The 22,344-nt window shown below is 35.3% G+C and overlaps 1 protein-coding gene across 4 annotated transcripts; it reads right to left on the reverse strand.

Annotated features, from left to right (window-relative positions):
• Positions 1–5,709: 5,709 nt before the first annotated feature.
• On the reverse strand, positions 5,710–19,329 carry TEX30 (testis expressed 30). Of its 4 annotated transcripts, none has more exons than XM_051984151.1 (6): positions 19,251–19,329; positions 10,657–10,730; positions 9,951–10,196; positions 8,468–8,519; positions 7,363–7,568; positions 5,710–6,438 (listed from the first exon to the last, which is right to left on the reverse strand). In XM_051984151.1, the coding sequence occupies exons 2-6, from the start codon at positions 10,672–10,674 to the stop codon at positions 6,265–6,267; spliced, it is 696 nt and encodes a 231-aa protein (XP_051840111.1). In that variant the 5' UTR covers positions 10,675–10,730; positions 19,251–19,329; the 3' UTR covers positions 5,710–6,264. The 4 variants fall into 4 exon arrangements, with proteins under 4 accessions (XP_051840111.1, XP_051840113.1, XP_051840110.1 ...); XM_051984153.1 differs by lacking the exon at positions 19,251–19,329 and adding an exon at positions 19,144–19,205; XM_051984150.1 differs by lacking the exon at positions 19,251–19,329 and adding an exon at positions 18,701–18,899.
• Between the last annotated feature and the right edge of the window lie 3,015 nt (positions 19,330–22,344).

Raw genomic sequence — 22,344 nt, forward strand, 5'->3', positions numbered from 1 at the left:
TGATTTTTCTCTCCCAACGTGATTTATAAAGAAATGTGTATTTTAAAAAATCAATGTACATTTAACCAGAAAAAAAATAAATTTAAAAAATGTAAAATATTTATGAAATGTTTTATGCCAGATAAGCTCCTAGGCACAATGTCTTTTTATTTCTTATATTAATGTTTTAATTTGAATTAATTTCAGTTTATATTTCTGAAGAAAAGACTCTTATAAAAAATGAAAAGGAACAATAGCTCCCCCTTCTGCTTAGAGATCTATTTTTACATAAGGGTAAATTGAAATCAGTTCTCCAGTATTGTTTCAGATGTTTATGATGTCCCTAAAATTCCACACTATTGGGGGTTTTTTTTTAATAGCTTTTTATTTACAAGCTATATGCATGGGTAATTTTTCAGCATTGACCCTTGCAAAACCTTTTGTTCCAATTTTTCCCCTCCTTCCCCCCATCCCCTCTCCCAGATGGCAGTTAGACCAATTCATGTTAAATATGTTAAAGTATATATTAAATACAATATATGTATACATATCCATACAGTTGGAGTTTAAAGTAAGTTTTATGGGAGCCTTTATTTTTATATCACAGAAATTTTTGCATATATACCCACTCTTCCCTAAAACCATGGTTTTACCAAAAGCATTCATAACAAAGATAGGATAGCTGGGTGGCTCAATGGATAGAATATTGAGCAAGAAGTCAGGAAGACTCACCTTCTTACAGACACTTACTAGCTCTGTGACCCTGAGCGAGTCACTTAACCTTGTTTGCTTCTATTCCTCATCTTTAAATGAGCTAGAGAAGGCAATAGTAAAGCACTCCAAGAAAACTGCAAATGGAGTCATGAAAAGTCAGACACAAATGAAATAAGTGAACAATGAGTCACAAAGGTAATTGGCAAAGCCAAACAAAATGATATGTAAAAATGTAATATGCAGTTCCATATTCCCTTGACTATCAAAGAAGGAGCTCTCATTATCTGCTTGCTAGGATCAATTTATTATAAATTATTTAGATTGATTTTTCTTGTACAGCATGAAAAATATGGAAATAAGTTTATTAGAATTGTACATGTTTAAGCTATCTTGGATTGGTAGCTATCTAGGGAAGAGGGAGAGAGAGAAAAGTTTAGAACACAAGGTTTTGCAAAGGTGAATTTTGAAAGCTATTTTTGCATGCATTTGGAAAAAACAAATTTTTAAAAATTATTCAGATTTTGAATTTTTAATGCTGTTTTAATGCTGTTCATAATTTTCTGCTTTTATCTTCTTTATTCTGCATCACTTCATATAAACCTTATCCTATTTCTCTAAATTCTTATTCATGAAAATACTTTAATGCAATAGCATAGTAAGAAAAGTAGCGATGAAATATTTCCCCCAAAATTGGACACATTCTCCACAGATAAATTATGCTATTTCTAAAAAGGGGAGACATATAGGTAGAGAGCACTTATAGCCAGGTATAACCTGGGCACACACATCTGGAACACAGGTGGTTGAAAGGAGCCACATGACTGCTGATGTCTATTCTGGATGGGCTTCCTCCACCAATAATCACAAGAGTCATGCCGCCTATTGGTCCTATCATTCATGTAGTATCATTTACCAGGTGTGGCTTCTTATACTGTGCTTTCATAGACACTGTTTGATGATGCTCACGGGTCCTATGATTGCTGCCAGGAACAGATTAACATGAAGGTATGTAGTTTTTTTTCCAGCTTTTAGTTTTAGTTGCCATCTTCAACTAAAATGCTACCCTACCATCAGAGAGAGAATAGTTTCCTTCTTTTAAAGCCCAGGTGCTTTTTGTTAGCAGGTGTTCTAGTTGAGTATTCATGAGCCACAAAGTAGAATGGGGCGGGGGGCAGAACTTTTAGGGACTTTTCTCAACAGATATGAGTAGAAGAAATAAGAGCAGAGAGGGGCAGCAGTATCCCTTCTCAGAGCTTTAACAGTAAGGGGTATTTTCTCTTCAAGAGACACTCCATACAGCAAACAAACTCAGGAACATATAGCAGCCCCAGCTAAGTAATGCCCACAAGCTTAGATCTCTAAAAGCAGGGTCTTTTGTCAAAAATCTCACTTTGAGACTTGAAGTGACGCTGACTGAAGTGAACGGAACCAAGAGAACCTTGTACACAGAAATAAGATTATGGGATGATCAACTGTGATAAATTTTCAACAATGAGGTGATTTGAGGCAATTCCAATAAACTTGGGATGTAAAATGCCATCTACATGCAGAGAGAGAACTAAGACGAACTGAAAGTGGATCAAAGCATAGTGATTTTGCCTTTTGTTTTTTGCTTGTTTTTTCCTTTCTCATGGTTTTTTCCTTTTGATCTGATTTTTCTTGCACAACATGACAAATATAGAAGTACGTTTAAAATAATTCCACACATTTAACCTTTATCAGATTACTTACAATCTTGGGGAGGATGGAGGGGAGGGAAAGAAAAAAAATGGAACACATTTTACAAAAATTAATGTTGAAAACTTTACATGTATTTAGAAAAATATTGAAAATCTCACTTGTCATCAAAATTTTTTTTGCAGCTTCCTCCACATCTTATTGCCAGTGTAACCAGGAAACAATGGAATCTATGGGAGTGTTTAGGAAGGACTAGCACTTCTGGTGTGAGGGCTTGCCAGTCCCTTTGTAGGGCTGTTCATCTATCTTTGGGGTCCATTTGCCAACTCTTAGCTGTGGCTCCAAGTGGGAAATATGTTTGACAGCCACACCCTGGTAAAATGAATTTGACAAATAGGTTAAAAGATTGAAGGTAACCAATGACCTCAAAACCATCAATAAATTAAGGGGATGCCCACTACAAACATGTAGGGACTTCTCCCAGTGGGTGGAAAGGGCTGATGAGAACAAATTGTTCCAACTGCCATTATGGTGACTGAAGCAAGTGGGGAGCTTCAAGCTTGGTCAGACATTGAAAACATCAAAATCACCTGTTACATCCCAGGACATTCCCATTATCTTTACTTTTATCTTGCCTTTGGACTTCAATGATTCTGGAAGGCATAGGTCAATGCCTTGTGTAACTCTGCTTTATTTAAATTTAAGTCAAGGGCAAATGAAGACATCACCCCCATGATGTCATTCGTTCTCTTAAAAAATGGAGGAACAATAGCCAGTAAGCATCATTTGGGAGGTTGCCCTTAGTGCAATCTTCCAAGGTCTCCTTTGGGGTGGGATCCTCAAGTGTCTCAATTCTAAAATTCTTTTTTGATTTCCTAGGCAAATAAAAGAGGGAAGGGCATAGGAACAAACATTAAATCCAATGGCAAAACTAGTCATTCTTCTTTTATATATAAACTATATTTTATAACATATGTTTATTATATATGGTCAAAGGCCATCACTTCTAATCTTATCATGCAAACCCAAGCCTTGACTGACACCATTTCCCTCTGGTTGGAAGATTCAAAGATGAGTACTTTTTCTTCACATTTCCTCTGTCCACTTCAATCTTCCTCCCCTATTCCTTGTACACGAGGGTCCCCCATCATTATATTTTAACTCTTGGAGGACAGGGTGTGTTTTTTCTTTTTATTAATTGTATTGTCTCAGCTTGTTTTGTCACTCAAGATTCACTCTTGCTAAGGCAAAAGGTAAACCACAAAATGGCTACTTGTGATTTAAATCAGTTTTTAAAGATCATAAACTTCAAAAATAATGCACTTTGGAGAGCAGCTAGAGGGTGCAGTGGATTTGAGTGCCAGGTCTGGTGTCAACTTCAGAGACTTACTAGCTGTGATCCTGGGGAAAAAACTGTCAACACGCCTCCATTTCCTCATCTGTAAAATGAAAATAGCATCTTCCTCCCAGGATTGTAGTGAGGATTAAATCAGGCAATTGTAAAGCTTTTAGTAAGCACTATACAGTTATCCCTTCCACATCATGATTTTCCCCATTGTAGTTTCATTGTGTCATGGTCAGTTTAAGAAATCAAATGGGAATTTTGTAGATGTTTTGTGGAAGCTGCAAATGACACTTGAATGCCAGCAGATGCCACAGAAAATTTAGTAACTTAAAAATGCATAAAATTTATGTATCATACTTTATATCAACATATTTTATCTTTTAATACCATAGTTAATTCAGGCTTCTCTTCTGGTACAAAGGGAAGGCTGCCAACTTTTTCTTGGATTTTTCAAATCCAGGGGGTGCCAGACCCCTACTCCCACAATGTAGGACAGATATTAACTATTATTAACCCTGATAATGAATGCTCATCAAATTGATATGAATATTCACACATATTTGAATTATGTACCTCATCTCCCTTCCACCATTCCCCACCAATCTCTAAACCCTTTTGGTCTTATATTGTATTTAACTACCTCCATATAACAGTATGAGGACCCTCCCAAGAGAGAAAGTTTGGTTGGGAAGCTCCCCAGAACAGCAACAGCTCTACTGTTTTGTTTTTTTCCTCCCCAAGTTATGAGCTCATAGCAAAACAGAATATCAGAGTCAAAAGGGACAATTGATACATAACCAAACATCTCCTTTCAAATATACCCAAGTGGTCATTCAGTCTTCTCTTCAGGGAACTAGGGAAAGAGAACGTCTTCTGGAACAGCCATTCCAATTTATAGTAAATTATAGAGCTAAAATCCGATTCTCTGTAACTTACATCTCGCCATCCACATCCAGAGGGAGAACCTTGGAGACTGAATGTGGACAGACGCATAGTATGTTCCACTTATTTGCTTTTTTTCCCTCCTTTTTCTCCTTCTCTTTGGTCTGATTTTTCTTGCATGTGTCAAATATGGATATATATTTACAAATATTATACACGTATAATCTATAGCAGATTGCTTGATGTCTTGGGATAGGGAGAAAAAATTTGGAACACAAAATCTTACAAAATGAAATGTTGAAAAACCTATCTTTACATGTACTTGGAAAAACGAGGGGGGAAAACAACAACAACAAAAAAAAGCCCTTTCAAATTCTTGAATGCAATTGTCATGGTCTTGCAAAATCTCCTTAAGTTCTTTAAAATAATCCTCAGAGGGAAAAATCTGAAGGGAGGTCTTACACCATTTTTGGTTGCTTTCCAGAGGGCATTCTAGAGCTTTTCAATGTCTTTTCTAAAAGAAGGCATTGAAAATATTCCCAGATGTGAGCTACTTAGGAAAGAAAATGAAAGGATTATCATGTTTTTATTTATTGGACATCGTGCTTGTCTTAGAAGATTTTTAGCTGCCATATCATGCTTCCTCAAATTGTACTGAATAATACACGATGAATGACTATTTAGTCATATTTCGTGTTTGTGAAGGTAATTTTTAACCTAAATAGAAAACTTTAGGTTGGTTTCTTTTGCTTATAGTTTTTGGTATAAAAGTATAAATTTGGTCTAAATTTTTGGTATAAAGCTATAGCTGTTGGCATCTTGAATGAGGAAGTGGAGTCATTAAAAATTGAGTGATATGAAAAAGAGCATGAAATAAATCTTAAATTTTCTTTATCTCTGAACTCAGTCTAACAAGATTTAATATCAGCCTATCTGGATCTTCTGGAATCCTGTTTAATCCAAACCGATAGCTATAATTCATAGTTTTGTGCCATTTGCAAATTTTATAAGCTTGTAATTTATACCTTTATTCAAGTCACTGATAAAAGTTAATTCACTTTGGAATTGTAAATATCTTTAGTTTTTCACTTTGAAGAAATGTAGTCACTATATTATCATTGTAATGTCTATTTATTGTAGGGATAAATAAAAGGTGACAAACATTTACAGGGCAATTTTTTTTTATATGTTAAGTAATATGAAAGTGACTGCTTTTTTCTTCCTCTATCAGAGAAAGTATTAGTTATATGCTTACATGACTGGCTTGCTTTATTTGTCCAACCATGTAATTTCACCAATATAAGGTGCCAGACTAAAGGATAATTTTATTTACTCTAAACAGCAATACACCAAATGTACTATTGTAGTTCAGAAAAAAAAAAGAAAAAGATATTTCTGAAGAAATATTTGGCAATTATCAAATTATTTAACAATAGCATAAGTGAGAAAAAATAATTTTTTGAAAAAGTAGATTTGCCTAAAGCTACTTAAATTATTATAATTAGTTTCATATTTCCTTTTTAAACAAGGTTAACATTTGCTTTCAAAGCATATTCATAAAGATATATTAAACAGGTCTAACATGCTCACAATTCGAGAGATTTGCTGTTTTTCTTATCAAATCAAATATACAAATTCCAAATGACACATGGCTTTTAATCAATGAATTATTTCTTGTCCAGCTCAATGATTTCTTGGATCCAAGAAAGAACATGTGAGTTGATTTCCTTCAAAACATCTTCTGCAGATCGTCCTTTCACGGTCATGGAATGACTGGCTTTTTTAACCCAGTGTATTTTAGTAGGGGCTTTCATTGTCTTTGCTACTTTCTCCAGCAATTTCTAAAAAATAAAAATAAAAAAGAAGGAAAACAGATTCAATACTAATTTGCAATTATGCTATCTTTTATCATCTTATCTACCAAGTGTTACTAGGCCATTCCCCACTATTCCTCTCTTATGCAAATTTATTTATCGGATGTCTAAGACAGTTTCTCTCAGATCCAGAGGAACAATTTTCTGAGTATTTATTATTGATAATTGTTCTATGAGTTATGGGGTCAGTTGAATTGTGTATGGGTAGTATGTTATTGCAGCACCATTTTATATTTTCAATTAATAAACATTTTCTTTCCCTCTAACCTAACCCACTCTCCCTGAAAAAAAGAAAAAGTCAAAACAAAAATAAATTATTGCATTGGAATATCTAAAAACTTGTCTCTTATTCTTCACCATGAATCTATCATCTGTCATAAAATGGGTCAAATTCTTCATCATTGGTCTTATAATTATTATAATTAATATAATCCACCATGAGTCTATAAGTCCTTTAAAAAGATCCATTTTTACAATGTAATAGGATAAAATCAGTATATTCAATAGTTAACATCTTGTCAAAGTATATTATGGTGTGAATAAATTTTACAAAGAATATATCTCAATACTAAAAAGTTGAAATAGCTTATCAAACTAATACAGCGGCTATAATAGTAAGAGAAAAAAGCTCTCCACAGACTCAAGATTTAATTTTTCTTGTTCCTGTATGTCAATGTTCTACTCGGTTAATTGGCTCTTACCTCACCTATAAAATGGGGCAGTGTAACTATGGGATCTATGCTCTCTATTTCTCTCAAGTCTAAGGTATCAACAGAACATCAAGTCCAATAAACAAGGTCAGCTCTTCTGAACCAATTCTGAATTTTCCAAGTAAGTTGATTTCTTCCTAAAGAACCTCACCAAGTAATGCTCTAAAACCATGGTTTTTACCTTTTCACACATCTCATCTGCTGAGCCTGAGACAAAGAGCACAGGGCCTTTGATAAGCAGCAAATTTTCATTCCTGAGCTTATGCTGCTGCTTTGGACGGTGCAAGGGATAAGAAAAGCAAATGAGACCTCGGATAAAGTCATCAACATCTTCTGGTTCAATCTGACACATCACAGAGGCGGCAGCTCTAGAACCCATTGAACGACCTAGAACCATTTTTTAAAAAAATCAAAAGTTACCCAATAGTAGTCACTACTGATGTATATAGTCTATTTTTTTTTAAGAAGGTCTAACTTTAAAACTAATCTCCCACACATGGGAAATCATACATTTTTTACTTTGTTCTACATATTGAATGTGGCAGTTAGATAAGGAGATGCCTTGAAGAGTCTAGAAGAAATGATAAAAAGTTAACAACAAATCATTCCCATACAAATATCAAGCTGTCATGATTTTCTGAAGGTGTGGGGCTCACATATTGAAAGCTGGAAGGGAAGAAGTTATCTCCTCTAATCTTTTCATTTTATAAATGAGGAAATTAAGGCCTTAAAAGTTGTTAAATTGACTTGCCCAAAGCCACATAGATTAGCAGTAGGCAGTAAAGCTGGAATATGAAACGCAGATGTTCCTTCTTTAAATTGTGTATACTCTTTTTACTGATTATCTTTTAAGGACAATACTATCAAAAGGATCTCTGAACAATAATGGATTAGGGAAGATGTCTCATTTTCTTCGTGTTATTTTCTAATATAGACAGCAAATGCAAAGTTAAAGTCAGAAAAGTGCTTTATGATCCTATTAAGTTATCTTTCAAAAAAAATTTTTTTAAAGATCCTAACATTGGCATTCTATTCAAAGAAATTTTATTTCTCTTCTATATTTCACCAATATTTTAAAGAAATCTTTACTTTTTTTCAATGGAAGCTTCCTTCCATAAAAAGAGAAAGAAAGAAAGAAAGATCCAAGCACCTCTATGCTTTTAAAAATTTCTTGATGAGCTCCTATTATCACTCCAGTAACAGACTGCATTTGTGTTAAAAAGAAAAAAAAAAAAAAGAGGGGGAGCTCTTTCAATCACAACAAAATTCAAAGACCAGCAACTTACCTCCAAGGAAAATACCTGCAAGTCTGTATTCATCTGAAGTCTTTAGGTATTCCTAAGAAAAAAGAATCCAAAATGGAGGAAAAAATTAAGGCTAAAATTGTTTCTTGTTAAATAAAGTATTTAGTGTACTTCTGAACTTGAGAATAATTGGTATTTGCTGAACAGTATTTAAATGTGTAACTAAAAAACTTTAGCTTAAGTCTGGTAATTGATCACTACTGGAGATAAAAATTGGATGGTTACTTGTTGAAAATGTTGTAAAGAGCTATCTTATTATCAAATATGTTGTATATCATTTATATCAAATACATGTATATGTAACATACAATATCAAATACATGTGGGAACCAATGAGTAGTTATATTTAGACAGAACATAAAGCAAACAGTCAGAACTAAAGTTGGAGAAGTAAAAGGCAACTAATTAGATGTGGGTAAACTAATGAATTTAGATTTTATTTAACTGGCAATAGGATCCTACTGAAAGTTTTGGAGTAGGGGACTGACAAATAGCTGTTCCTTATTTAGAAGCACAATCTGACAAATAGTCCGAAAAAGAGTAGAAAATGCACAGAAGCAGGGCCTTCAACCCCCATACTCAAATATCAGATGAGAATTCCAGGCTATACCAATACTTCCATGAGAATGAGACTCCATGCAAAGGGCATAGGGCTGTAATTGTGAGTCTGGTTATCACCATGGAAACAACTCTCCCACTAGCAAACAGAAGAATCTGATAAAAGTTTTAATTTGCTCCCCAAAAAGTTATTTGTAAGGCTATATATCTTCCATGGCCCTCCATTTTCTACTCAGTGAGTCCCAAACTCCTAACCCAAATGTTCTTTTGGGCTTTCTCAACAATATTCCACACTCTCACTATTCAGCCACTTCCCTCACATCCTTCCCTGATTCACCTCTGGCCTGAAATGATAATTCCCTCCAGAATCTCCACAATATTTTGCTTACACTTCTCAGATAACACATAGCAATTCTGTATTTCAGTGACTGGCATATTCTTCATTATTATTCTTAATTTTAAAAATAGTGAATATTTGAACAGTACTCAAGTTTCACAATATGCCCAATTTACATGCAGTTATTTCATTTGATTCTTCCTTAACTTAATGAAGTATTATTGTTATCTTCTTTTTACCGATAAGGAAACTGAGGCTGAGAGTAAATGATTTGTCAAAATGATTTACCACTAATAGCTACCTGAGGTAGATGTCTGAAGCAGGACTTGAAAGCTTTCCTGACTCTCTTGATTGCAGCCCTCTCATCTATACCAAATGCCCACATTTGACCATATTTTATTTATCTTTGATTGCCTTGCCTAAAAGTAGGTTTTCTATAAGTGTTTGTTGAATAAATGCCCCAGAAATGCTTGGTTTATAAAACCTAAACCAAATGAATATATTCCTTTTTACTTCATTTTCTTCAACTTTTTTTTTTTTAAATGAAACACAGCACATGATTTATCTTACCAAAACAGCTTTATATGCCTTTATCCTGTGTGTAATATTGAGGCCTTTGCAAGTAAACCTCAGGCACAAGATGCCATGAGTTGCAAGATGGCTTGCCAGTGATTTCAATTGAGGAAAATTCATATCTCCTGCAGCTCCATGAGTAAGAATAACTGCGTATATTAACACTTGGTCAGTTAATATCTTGTCAGGGACAGAACAAACAGCATCCAGGCTCTTATTTCCAAAAGGTATTTTCACTTTAACCTACAAAGGAACAGACCAAAAGGTTAAAATAATTACTTCTTAGACCGAGTAATACTAAATATTTTATTATTATATATCATAATTAAAAGCAGTAGTATTGTTTAGCTCTGAGTAATACTAATTTATTTTATTATTATAAGTAGTAGTATTGTTTAGCTCTGAGTAATACTAGTTTGTTATATTATTATACATCATTATTAAAAGTAGTAGTATTGTTTAACTCTGAGTAATACTAGTTTGTTACTTTATTATTATACATCATTAAAAGTAAAAGTATTGTTTAGCTCTAAGAGATAGCCCAAGATCTGCCAAAAGATTACAATGTCAAAACTCAAAAGAGAACAAAGATATGAACAAGAAAGATTATTACTGGAGGCTGAAATTGGAAGGAAAATATGGCCTGAAGTTAAATATCTTGGGGTGGCAGAATATAGAAGTACATATTGAACACATACATTACCTCTGAATAATTACTCATTTTCAGGATCAATTTAGAAACTCAGCATGTATTTCTTCGACACAAACACCTCTGACCTGAAATCAGAAAAAAAATATACTGAAGTGAACACGTTAGACACAAACACATTAAAAGCCACTTGTCATTCTGAATAGATTGTGATCACGTTGAATCTTAAGTTTTGAAGATTCTTTTTATCATTTTCCATGGTTCCCATGGATATTCGTTATTGGTTCTATGACCACGGGGAATAAATGAATGACAAATAGAAGAGAGTATGATACCAAGGCAACATAGCACAATGGGGAAAATTCAGGTTTTGCTAGTGACCTTCAACCTGTGAGAACTTGCTGATGCAAATTGTTTTAAATTGCTTCTCATTTGTAATAACTACCACAATGACAATGTTGGTATAGCACTGACCCTGTAAGAGTGAGGGCACTAAAATTATCCTCTGAGGGTACATTATCCTCATTTTACAGAAGACAAAAATGAGGTTGTAAGAGATGTCAAGTAATTTATCCAATGTCACACAACTAGCAAAGTTGTGAATTCGGGTCTTCCTTTATTTCCAGTTCAGCCAAGCTGCCAGCAAAATGAGGGAAGTGACTTTGATAGCTTTCAAGGTACTTTCCAAGGCCAAAACCATGATCCTATGTTATACTGTTTTGAAAAATCAACATGGAGGCTTAGATCAGATGGGCCAGCTGGAAGAGGCCGCTGCTTTTCGAGAAGAGGAAGCAGAATCCCAGAGAAGTGAGAACAGGTCTCTCCCAAAAAGAACCTTAGACTCTAGTGAAAGCTCAAGACAAATGTAATGAAACTGGTACCAGAGAGAATCCTACATAAGTGCTGCCATCTTAACATTATAGAACTAGAGATCTAGAGATGGAAAGGGCCATCTTTCCCCTCAGAGGCCAACTAGTCCAAACACCTATTACTTTTAAGTGAGGTCCAATAAGGTTGGATGACATGTCTAAAGTCATAAGAGTCAGGGAAAACTTTTATTTTTAAACTACATCCTCCAAATACAGAACCATATTCTTTTCATAGTAATGCACAGTATATTTCTTCTCCAATCTTTGACTTTTGGAATCCTTCACTTTCTCCTCAGCAATTTAATACATTAAGAATCTAATTTATCACAGGCACCACACTCAACCAGGGGCAATCACAGTTGAATAAAATGGGGCCCCTTCTCTCAAGGAACTTCAAACTACCTTCTCCAGGAAGCCTTTCCTAAACAATCTCTTGTCTTGGGTTTAAAATATTCTCTTTCTTCCTCAAATTTTCCTTAGAAAGAATCTGCCATCTGGTTTCCTTTGGCCCCATCACTCCCAACCTCGTATTATACTTAATTCCCTACAGCTTATAAAACCTACCTCAAAACAGAATATAAGCTCTGAGATCAGAAACAATGTAATTTTTTAAAAGTCTTAATATTTCTACCAGTTACACTATGCCTTGAGTGTAATATAATGAATGGTTGCTAAACTGAAATGAATAGGATTCTATATTATTATTCCCAGACACAGCCAATCCTGACATAGGGTTACACTATCTTAACTCCATTACTCCATCACTCTCCTACCTGTCAAAGCCTTGTATTATTCATACCATAATTGTGCCGTCAAGATCCCTACTGCTCCCTGGCTGATCTAGCTCTTATCTTTTCCAGAAATTTAGACAGTTCCTTTCTCTTATTCTCCCCACTCCCATCCCCACCCCCACCCCCCAGCCTTTGAGAACTCACTATTTGCTGTGACAACGGTTAAAAGAAACATTCTAGAACATTTCAGGAATGATGTTAACTGTAGGTAGGCAAAGAGAGTCTGTACAATCTTTAAATTACAACACTGGTCTAGTTGGCAGAAAGTTAACAGGTATTCACACAATTAACCAATAATCACGGAGACAGACCAAGAAGACCAGTCAGTACATAGATTTTGGGGAAGGGAAACTGGGCTTCAGGGGAAAAAAAAAAAAAGACATGTTATATCCAAGGTCATACATTGTTCATATAGATACACAGGAAGGGGTAGCTGGCTAGATGGCCCAGTGGACAGAGCACTAGTCCTAGTCAGGAAGACTCATTCCTGAGAGCAAACCTGATTTCAGACATTTAACTAGTCACCTAATCCCATCTGCCTCAGTTTCCTCGTCTGTAAAGTGAGCTGGAGAAGGAAATGGCAAACCACTCTAGTATCTTTGCCAAGAAAATCCTAAATAAAGTCAACTGAAGTGGCTCAATAACTCATAAATAAAAAGGAAAAAAGTTTAGAATGTAGTCAACAAGCATTCTTTAAATATTAGGTGACAGGCCCCAATGCTAGATGCCTAAAACACACCAAAAGGCAAAAATAATCTCTGCCTTAAGTACCTTACATTCACAGAGAGAAAACAATTTTTAAGTTAATTTAATATTTTCCCAGTTACATTCAAATTTTTTTTTTATATTTGTTTTTAAAATTTTTGAATTCTAGGTTCTTCTGCATCCCCACCATTAAGAAACCACATGTGAAGTTATGTAAAACATTTCCATAAAAGTTGTGAAAGAAAAAGTATATCTCCCACCCTAATGAAAATAAAAACCCTCAAGAAAAATTATGTTAAAAAAAAAGAGAAAAGGAACAAAACATATCTTCTACAAATATATATGCTGCAGAAAGAAGATGGAAATTTCACTAAATTTCTCCCTTTATGACGCTGGGCCAAAAAATGGAAGACTCAGTTGAACTGTCCCAAATTTCCCTCCAAATAACTTTCAAATAACACTTCAAATAGAATTCTCAATTAGAACTAATTTAGAACATAAGGTTGTAGTACAATAATTTTTTTAGCCCCAAACTTAACATAGGAGATTGGCAGGAAAGTTCTATTTCTCATTGGCGTGATGGTTGGGTCTGTAGCAAAGTACAACACTGGTCTGATAAGCCAGCATTGGTCTCAGAAGTGGCCATATAGGCAGCAATAGCCTATACACAATTCCAGGTCACCATCCCAGGACAAAAGTGCTTCCTGCTACAGGGAATCAAGGGCTCTGGTCACAGTTCTACAGCAGAGAAAAGTTTCTGGGGTCACTTATAAAGGTGCAGGGCCCTGATCTCAGATCCATGGTGAACACAACACCAGCTCTTGCAGGAGAGCAGGAACATAAGGAGAAATGTTCCCACAGGGGAGCAAGGGCCCTGGTCAGAGGTCTTGGTGAAGAATGCTTTTGGTTGCTCATAGACTGGCCAAGGGAACAGTGGCTACATCTTTCCTTAGATCATACCTCCTTGGAAGAACCAAAAAATGTATAAGCCTCCCTGAACTAGTTCTGAAAACAGAAGCACAAAAGTCCCTGAACCTCGGGACATTGTCCCCTTCAATTGGGAGCAGAGCCCAGTTTTAATGTAAAGTTAACAATCAAGAAATAGGCTAGAAAAATGAACAAACAATAAATATATTCATATTAGAGAGAAACCCTGTCAATATAATAAGTGTGGAAAAGGCTTTAGCCAGAAGGGAGACCTTCATAAGAGAATTCATATCAGAGAAAAATCCTGGAAATGCAAGGAATGTCAAGAAGCATAAAGAAATTCATACTGGAGAGAAATTCTTTGAATGTATTGATGTTGGAAGTTAAGCATAATTTTAAAAAAAGAACTCTCTTGAATGTCATGAAAGTAAGAAAACTTTCTTTAAAAGCTCTAATCTTAAGAAATATCAGATAATTCATACTGGAGAGAAATCATCTAAATGTAAGAACTGTGAGAAAGCTTTCAACCAGCAGGAGCATTTTAATAGATCTAGTAGAATTCATACTGGACATAAACTTTTTTCAATGCTATTTTACATGAAAATAGCTTCATGGGCTCAAGCAGAAACAAGGCATAAGACAGTCCTACTGAATGAGCAATAGATTCCTGGAACATAATCTTTTATGGCTGGGGGACACAGAAGGGTGGGGTCAGGATCTAGGGAAAAATGGATTGATATGTTGAAACTGCCTGGATAAAAGATGTTTAAATATAAAGGCTGGACAACATCAGAGGGTGGAGACAGGATGAATTAGAAAATTGTTTAGAAAAACAATTAAATATCTGTTTGGAAAAACAGGTGAAGAAGTCCTATCAAATTCCTTTTTTTGGACACAAATAGGTGCTGATAACTAATCCAGGAAGAACAAAAACAGAAAAAGAAAATTATAGACCTATTCCTTAATGAATACTGATGCAAATTTTTAAATAAAATATTAAATAAAATAATTACAACGTATCACAAGGATCATATACTATGACCAGATAAAATTTGTACCAGGAATGCAGGCTTGGTTAGATATGAAAACTATCAGCATAATTAACTGTATTAGTAACAAATCAACAGAAATTATATGATTATATCAATAGATGCAGAAAAAGACTTCCTATTGAAAACACTAGAAAGCATAGAAATAAATTAAGCTTAAGTGATAAGGAATATTTGTCTACAACTCAGCAAACATTAGCTGTAATGGATATAGCTCAAACTCTTCTCAATAAGATTAGGCAAGCAAAAATGCTCATTACCGCCTTTATTATTCAATATTATACTAGAAATCTTAGCTGTAGCTGTGAAGAAAAAGAAATCAAAGGAATTGGAACAGGAAATAAGGGGGGCGGGGAAACCTAGCCTCTTTGAGAACGAAAGACTACTAACAATAACCCTCAGAGGAAGCAAACAGCAAATTTTGCTTTTAAACAGATTTACCAAATACTCAGCACGATGGCACAGTGGACAGAAAAGGCTTCAATACCCGGAAGAACTGGGTTCAATTCCTACCTCAGACACACTTTTCCTGTATGATCGTTGGCAACTTACTATCTCTCAGCATTCAAAAACCAATAGTTCCCCAACTTTTTGGTCTCAGGATCACTTTGTATGCTTTAAAATTACTGAGATTATAACGCACTTTTGTTTATATGGGTTATAGCAACTAATATTTACATTATTAGAAATTAAAACCAATAATTTTAATAAATTATAGCAATTCATTTTAAAATAATGAATCAAATGCCAGTTCCAATGATCTTGTGATAAAGAGAGCCATCTCCAAAGTAATGGGAACTGAATGTGAATCACAACATAACATTCTCACTCTTTTTTTTGTTCACTTGCATTTTGTTTTCTTACTCTATCCTTTTTGATCTGATTTTTCTTGTGCAACAAGAGAATTGTATAAATAAGCTTACACATATTGGATTTAAAATATATTTTAACATGTATAACATATTAGATTGCTTGCCATTTAGGAGAGAGGATGGGAGGAAGGAGGGGAAAATCTGAAATACAAGGTTATGCAAAGGTCAATGTTGAAAAATTATCAATGCATATGTTTTGAAAATAAAAAAAAACTTTTAAAATAAAATGAATCAATGATGCAGTAACATAATAATGCATATTTTAAAAAATAATTGTTTTATACATTTTATAAAATATTTTATGTTTATTAACATATTTTATATAAAACAGAAAGGAGAATGGCATTTTTACATATTTTTGCAAATCTCTCATTTCTAACTTAATTATAGAAAGTAACCTTATTCTCCTATCTGCGTTTGCATTCAATATATTGTTTTGGTTAAAGTAAATAAAGAAAATTCTGACCTCCCCCCTCCCCCCACATATATGTGGCTGTTACAATATATCAGTCTTATTATGAAAATAGTTTTGACCTCAAAATGGAACTCTTTGAAAGGTTTACATGCCGCCTGGGGATTGTTAAATAAAGTGCTGACTTGAACCTGACAGTTAACTCAATTAGGAATTCTAATTTTAATGAAATCAGAAGCCCAATCTTATCACCAAATGTTTGTCATCTGATTTTTTTTCTTGTATTTCAGTCACTCACATGATTTGTGCTATAGCCAAACTGGCCTAGTGCTGTCCTCTATCTAAAACGATCTTTACATGTAACAGGAAAAAAAATACTATTGACATAAGAAAGAAAGAGATCCCAAAATGAAAATTCTTGGAATGTCCATCTGGGTTATTTCCATTCTTTAAAATAGAACAAACCATAAATGAATTTCCAAAGGAAAAAAACAAAAGAGGATAATATTAGAACAAGATGAATTCACAAGTGAATTCTATCAAATACTCAAAACACAATTTCAATATCACATAAACTGTTGGCAGAAATAGCGAAAGAAGAATACTACCAAATTCCTTCTATGACACAGATTTGCTTGTCAACCAGACCAGATGACTCTCTAACCCATGATGGGTTAGGGAGCAACACAAAGCAGGCTAAAGCCTAGATTGTCAGAACAAAATTGAAGTTTAATTAATTTCAGAGTGAAGAAACCAAATTCTGCAGGCTGAATCAAGGAGGATTTAACCTGCTGGACCAAAGGCAGGTCTTATAATACCTTAGCACCTTAAACTTTGGTTTGTGACTCATGTGGGAGTCACAAAATTATGATTCATTCTCAGTAATTGTTTGATTTGTATGCCTATTTTATGTACCTATCTACACAAAAATTTCTCTAGAGAAAAGGGCTCTAGAGTGGAAAAAGTTTCAGAAGTTCTGTTACATACCACAAATAGACTAGATCATGACAATCATTTTTAGGTCTTGAGACCCTGTGACTTTAATCCAGAGGGACTAAGGGAACAATATTGTCTGAAGTCTTAGACTTCATACCTATCTGGTGGGGCAGAGAACTAAAGTTCCCTGCCAGAAGAGGAACAGAGTCAGTGACAAGGATGAGGGACTAAATATGTGATAGATGGCCCTGGGAAATTAGGGAAGCTAAATCCCCAGTGAATCCAAACTAGACTTTGCTAGAGTGATAGCATCCTGAGGGCAAAGGATTATTGTTAAACCAAGCTCAGACAGCAGAGGCTCTATGCTGCGAAAGCACTAGCTTTTGATATTTTGAAATTCTTATATCCAGGGAGAGTGGAAACAAAAAGAAAACTATAGACCAATATCCCCAATAAACAATGAAGCAAAAAATTTTAATTATTAGCAAAGAAGTAAATATAGCAAACCCAAAGATTATATACTATAACCAAACTAAATTTACACCAGGAACACAAGATTAGTTTAATATTAGGAAAATAATCAATGTAACTATTGATATCAATAATAAAAATAACAAAAATAATGATTTTATCAATAAATTTGGAAAAAGTTTGACAAACTTTTATATAGTATAAAAAATAAAATGAAGGGATTAGAATTAAAAAAAAAAAAACTAGAAAACATAGAAATGAACCTTTTCTCAAAATGATAAACAGTATATATTAAAACCAAGCTACCATTATAGGTAAGAGGGATAAGCTAGATTTCTAATAAAGTTAGAGGTGAAATAGGGCTGTCCCTTGTCAACATTTTATAATACCATGGTACTAGAAATTCTGGCTGTAGCAATAAGAAATGAGGAAAGAAAAAAACAAAAACAAAAAACTATGGCTTTTTACAGATAAAACAATGATGTACTTGTAGAATCTTAAAGAGTCAACTAAAAATTAATTAGAACAACTTCAGCAAAATACAGAATATAAAATAAATCCACACAAATCAACATTTCTACACAATACCAAAAAAACTCAGCAGTAACTGAGACGGTAAATGAAATTTCATTAATAACCACAAAACTCATAAAATATTTGAGTTGATAAACCAAGTTCTGTATAATAGCATAAATACAATTGCATACCACCATTTGCCAAAATATTGACCTAAATAATTGGGAAGATGCTAATTGCTCATGGGTAGGAAAAGTCAATGTAATAAAAATGACATTACTACCTAAATTAATTTCCTTATTCAAAAGCCACATCAGTCAACTAAATGATTTTTACAGAACTTAAAAAAAAATCATAAAAAAATTATGGGTAGGACAAAAGATCAAGAATCTTAAGGGAAATAGTGGAAAAGCTTGGGAACAAAAGTACCAGATCTTTAACTGTGTATACTATTAAGTATTAAAACAATGCGGGGGGAGGAGGAGAGATTAGAGGAAAATTAGATTTTATCACTAAATTTAAAATAAAAAAACATCAAAAGTCTACTAACAGTGAGTGCTAACTAGAGGGCCCAAGTTCAAATCCTCCTCTATGATTTCCTTATCTGTAAAATGACGACCTTGGATTACTTGACAACTACAGTTACGAGACAGCTATAGGGCCCTTCTGATGCTTTTCTTCTGTCTTGAAACTGTCTTCTGTCCCTTCGCCTCCACTTCTGCCCTCCCAGAGGGTTCCCCACTCCAATCCAAACAAACAAGACCAAGACAGCAAAACAAGCTAAACGCCAAGATATTTTGGAGGGCGCAGTATGGGGGTGGAGGCAGCGGATGGCTGGAACGCAGAGCCGATAAGCGGTCTCAGGTGACTATTGGACCCCCCTCTCCGCCCAGTAAACCAATCCCTGAGCTACAACTACTGACCAGCCACAGATCAGGGCACTGAGGATGGAAATAGCTAAGAACTACCCATTCCTGCCCTAAGGAAGCTTACAGTCTAGCTGGGGAAAGCAGATTACAGTATGGAATGAAACGTAGTTATCTAACGGCTCTTACTCTGCGAGCCACAAAATGAGTTGCAATTAAGCGCCGAGAACTTACTCCCAGATGACAATTCCTCCAATCAGAGTGCGATACGCAGCACCTAGCGCACGGGCTCAGCAACTCACACATCAGCAGGAAGGGGTGAAGGGCGGGAAGACGCGCTTAGGGAATTGGTTAATTGAATATGAATGCACCAATCAAGCTAGCGTGGGGGCGCGGGGCGGGGAGGAGGATTCCTTTCAACGTTAGCACGCTGGTGCAGAAACGTGCACGTAAGGACGAAGGACGGGAAGACGCGCCTAAGTGAATCTGAATGCACCAATCTCGTTCCTTTCTCCGTTTGCACGCTGGTCCAATTGTGTGCACGTTGAGGTGAAGGACGGGAAGACGTGTCTAGGCTATTGGTTAATTGAATTCAGATGCACCAATCTAGCTAGCGTGAAGGTTGCTTTCTCCATTTGCACACTGGTCCAGTTTTGAGCATGCAGGGGTAGAGAGCGGGAAGATGTGCCTCGGGGAGGCTCCTTTTTACCTTTGCACGCAAGTGCAGCTGTGTGCACGTAATGGGATGAAGGGCGGGAAGATGTATTACCTTTGCACGCAAGTGCAGCTGTGTGCACGTAGTGGGATGAAGGGCGGGAAGATGTACGCTGGGAATTGGTTAATTGAATTCAGATGCACTAACCAAGCTTGTATGCAGATTCCTTTCTACGTTTGCATGCAAGCGTAATTGTGTGCAGGGAGGGGTGAAGGCCGGAAAGACACGCCTAGGGAATTGATTAGTTGAAACTGGATGCACTAATTTAGCTAGTGTGGAGGTTCCTTTCTACGTTTGCAAGCTGGTGCAAAAAGGTGCAGTTGAGTACTGGAGCGGGATGGATGTCCCTTGCTTTGCTTCAAAGCTTGCTTACTTGGAAAAGCCTGGAGTCTACGGACGGGGTTTTTGCCGCCTCAAAACCCTTCCCTTCCCGAAGCTAGAACCCGGGTCCGATAGCTTGTGTCCCAAGATAAAAAAAGTGTTGCTTTTCTGTTCTTTTAAAAGTAATTCTCAATTGGCCAATTTTAATTGTTTACTTTGAGGGAGGAAATTCCAGAGGTAACATTTGAGACAACAATCTTCATGACTTAGATGATACAGCCTCTCTTACTACTGCTTAGGTTAAGTGCTCCAACAAGTTAAAATTCTATGTACCAGATTACAACAAAATTCTCATACCATTACAAATATAAATTCTTTATTACAAAAAACCCCACAACCTCAAGATTGGCAATCTACTGTACAGAGGAATTACATTTTCAAAATATGTCCTCATCATAAACATTTGCTATTGTCATAACTCCTTTTGTATTCTTTAGCTATCTGTCTTGACAATTAAATGCATCTCCTTCCCCATGGCCATGTGTCATGCAACACACTGGGATTTTGGAAAAAGAAGCCTGAAATATTTAAACTACAGTTGCAAGATATTTTAATTAAAAAAAAAAAAAGCTGAAATAGCCAACTTTATCTATTATTCTGATGCTTACTCTGTTAACCAATTAAAGCAATCTAAAATTACAATGCTATACTTGTTAGTCACTGCTTAAAACAAAAGCTAAGACGATCAAACTTACACAAGAGATGGGCTGCTTAGGTTTTGGTTTTTTTTCTTTATGCTTAATTAAGTACAATAAGTGATGTTTCAAAGCCTAATCTATTTGGGGAAATGGCATAAAAACCACTATGTAACTTTAATACACTTGCAGTAATGATTATCTCTGGAAGCCTACTTATTTGAGTAATTAATATTTTTCTGCAGTGTTTACTGGTAGCTAAATTTAGTGAACACAAGATAACTTGGCATGTTATTCTGAAGTAAAGCAATAAGGTGACTTAATGCACTGAAAATGTAAATATGGAGGCTTCTATTTACTAATATCTCTAAATAAGCAGTACAGTTAACATTTAGTGTTTGCTAACAGATCTATTAAAATAGTTCACTATAAATCAAAACAAATATATTTCCTTTTAGTTACTTAAGGCTGGAGTTAATTTTCTAGTAAAGGTTTTAAAAACCTTTTAAAGGATGTTTAGTAGTGTTGATAGGGTTACAAATGATAATTTCTGATTATATTCCCATATAATTCAAGCATACCTCTAGAATGCCAACTGATTCAGTCTTGAGTTCAATGCCTCGTTGGTACTGTTTAGTATGAAATGTAATGTATTTTTAATCGGCAAAAGGAAATGTTTCTAGATTTGAAGAGTAAATCTCTCATTGGATTAAAAAAAGGGGGGGGAGGGGAAGGGAATGCATTTATTAAGCACCTACAATGTGTCAGGCACTGGTGCAAACCACTCCACGATGATGAAGGGATGAATCTCATTTGGAGGTTGAGAAAACGCACTTCAAGAGGTTCGGTGCTCTATTCTAGCACAGACATCTGAGCTCATGCTCACTGCTGCCTTCCCCAAAGTCTGATATACATAGCACGCCCCTTCCTTGCAGGCCTTCCCCTACCCCATAAGGTGTCGCTTTGGATCTTAATACACACACACATATACACACGTATATATATGGGGGAAAACGTATTTCTTAAGAGAGATGGTTTTGTACTGTCGTGTTTGCTTTTGTGACCTTATCGACTTTTGCACATTGTGTTTTCTTGCCATTTCCTTCTCTAGCCTGTCAGAATTTTACAGATGAGGAATTGAGGCACATAAGGGGTTAAGTAACATGCCCAAGGTCACACAGCTAGTAAGTGTCCTGAGTTTGAATATGAATTCAGAACTGCCCACCACAACATCTATCTGTCCTCGTAAGATCTATTAGAGATCATCGAATCCAAAGCTTCTCAACCTGGAGTCCGTGAATTTTAAAAAATATTTTGATAACAGCATTTCCTTTATTGTCATACATTTTATTTTAAAAATATCATTCTGAGAAGGGGCTCCATAAGTTTCACTAAAGAGATCTGTGACACCCACAAAAAAGGTTAAGGATTCTAACTAAAATCTATCATTTTGCAGATAAAAGAACCTGTTTTCTCAAAGCAGGGAGAGGGTAAATAGGCAGTCATCCAAGTAATCCATAGCAGAGCCAAGGATCCAGGTTGGGGGGCCATCTTACTCTCTAAACTCAAATTGATGTGTTTTTTTTTTTTTCTTCCC

Source organism: Antechinus flavipes, chromosome 3 (genome assembly GCF_016432865.1).
Source record: "Antechinus flavipes isolate AdamAnt ecotype Samford, QLD, Australia chromosome 3, AdamAnt_v2, whole genome shotgun sequence".
NCBI classification, from domain to species: Eukaryota; Metazoa; Chordata; class Mammalia; order Dasyuromorphia; family Dasyuridae; genus Antechinus; species Antechinus flavipes.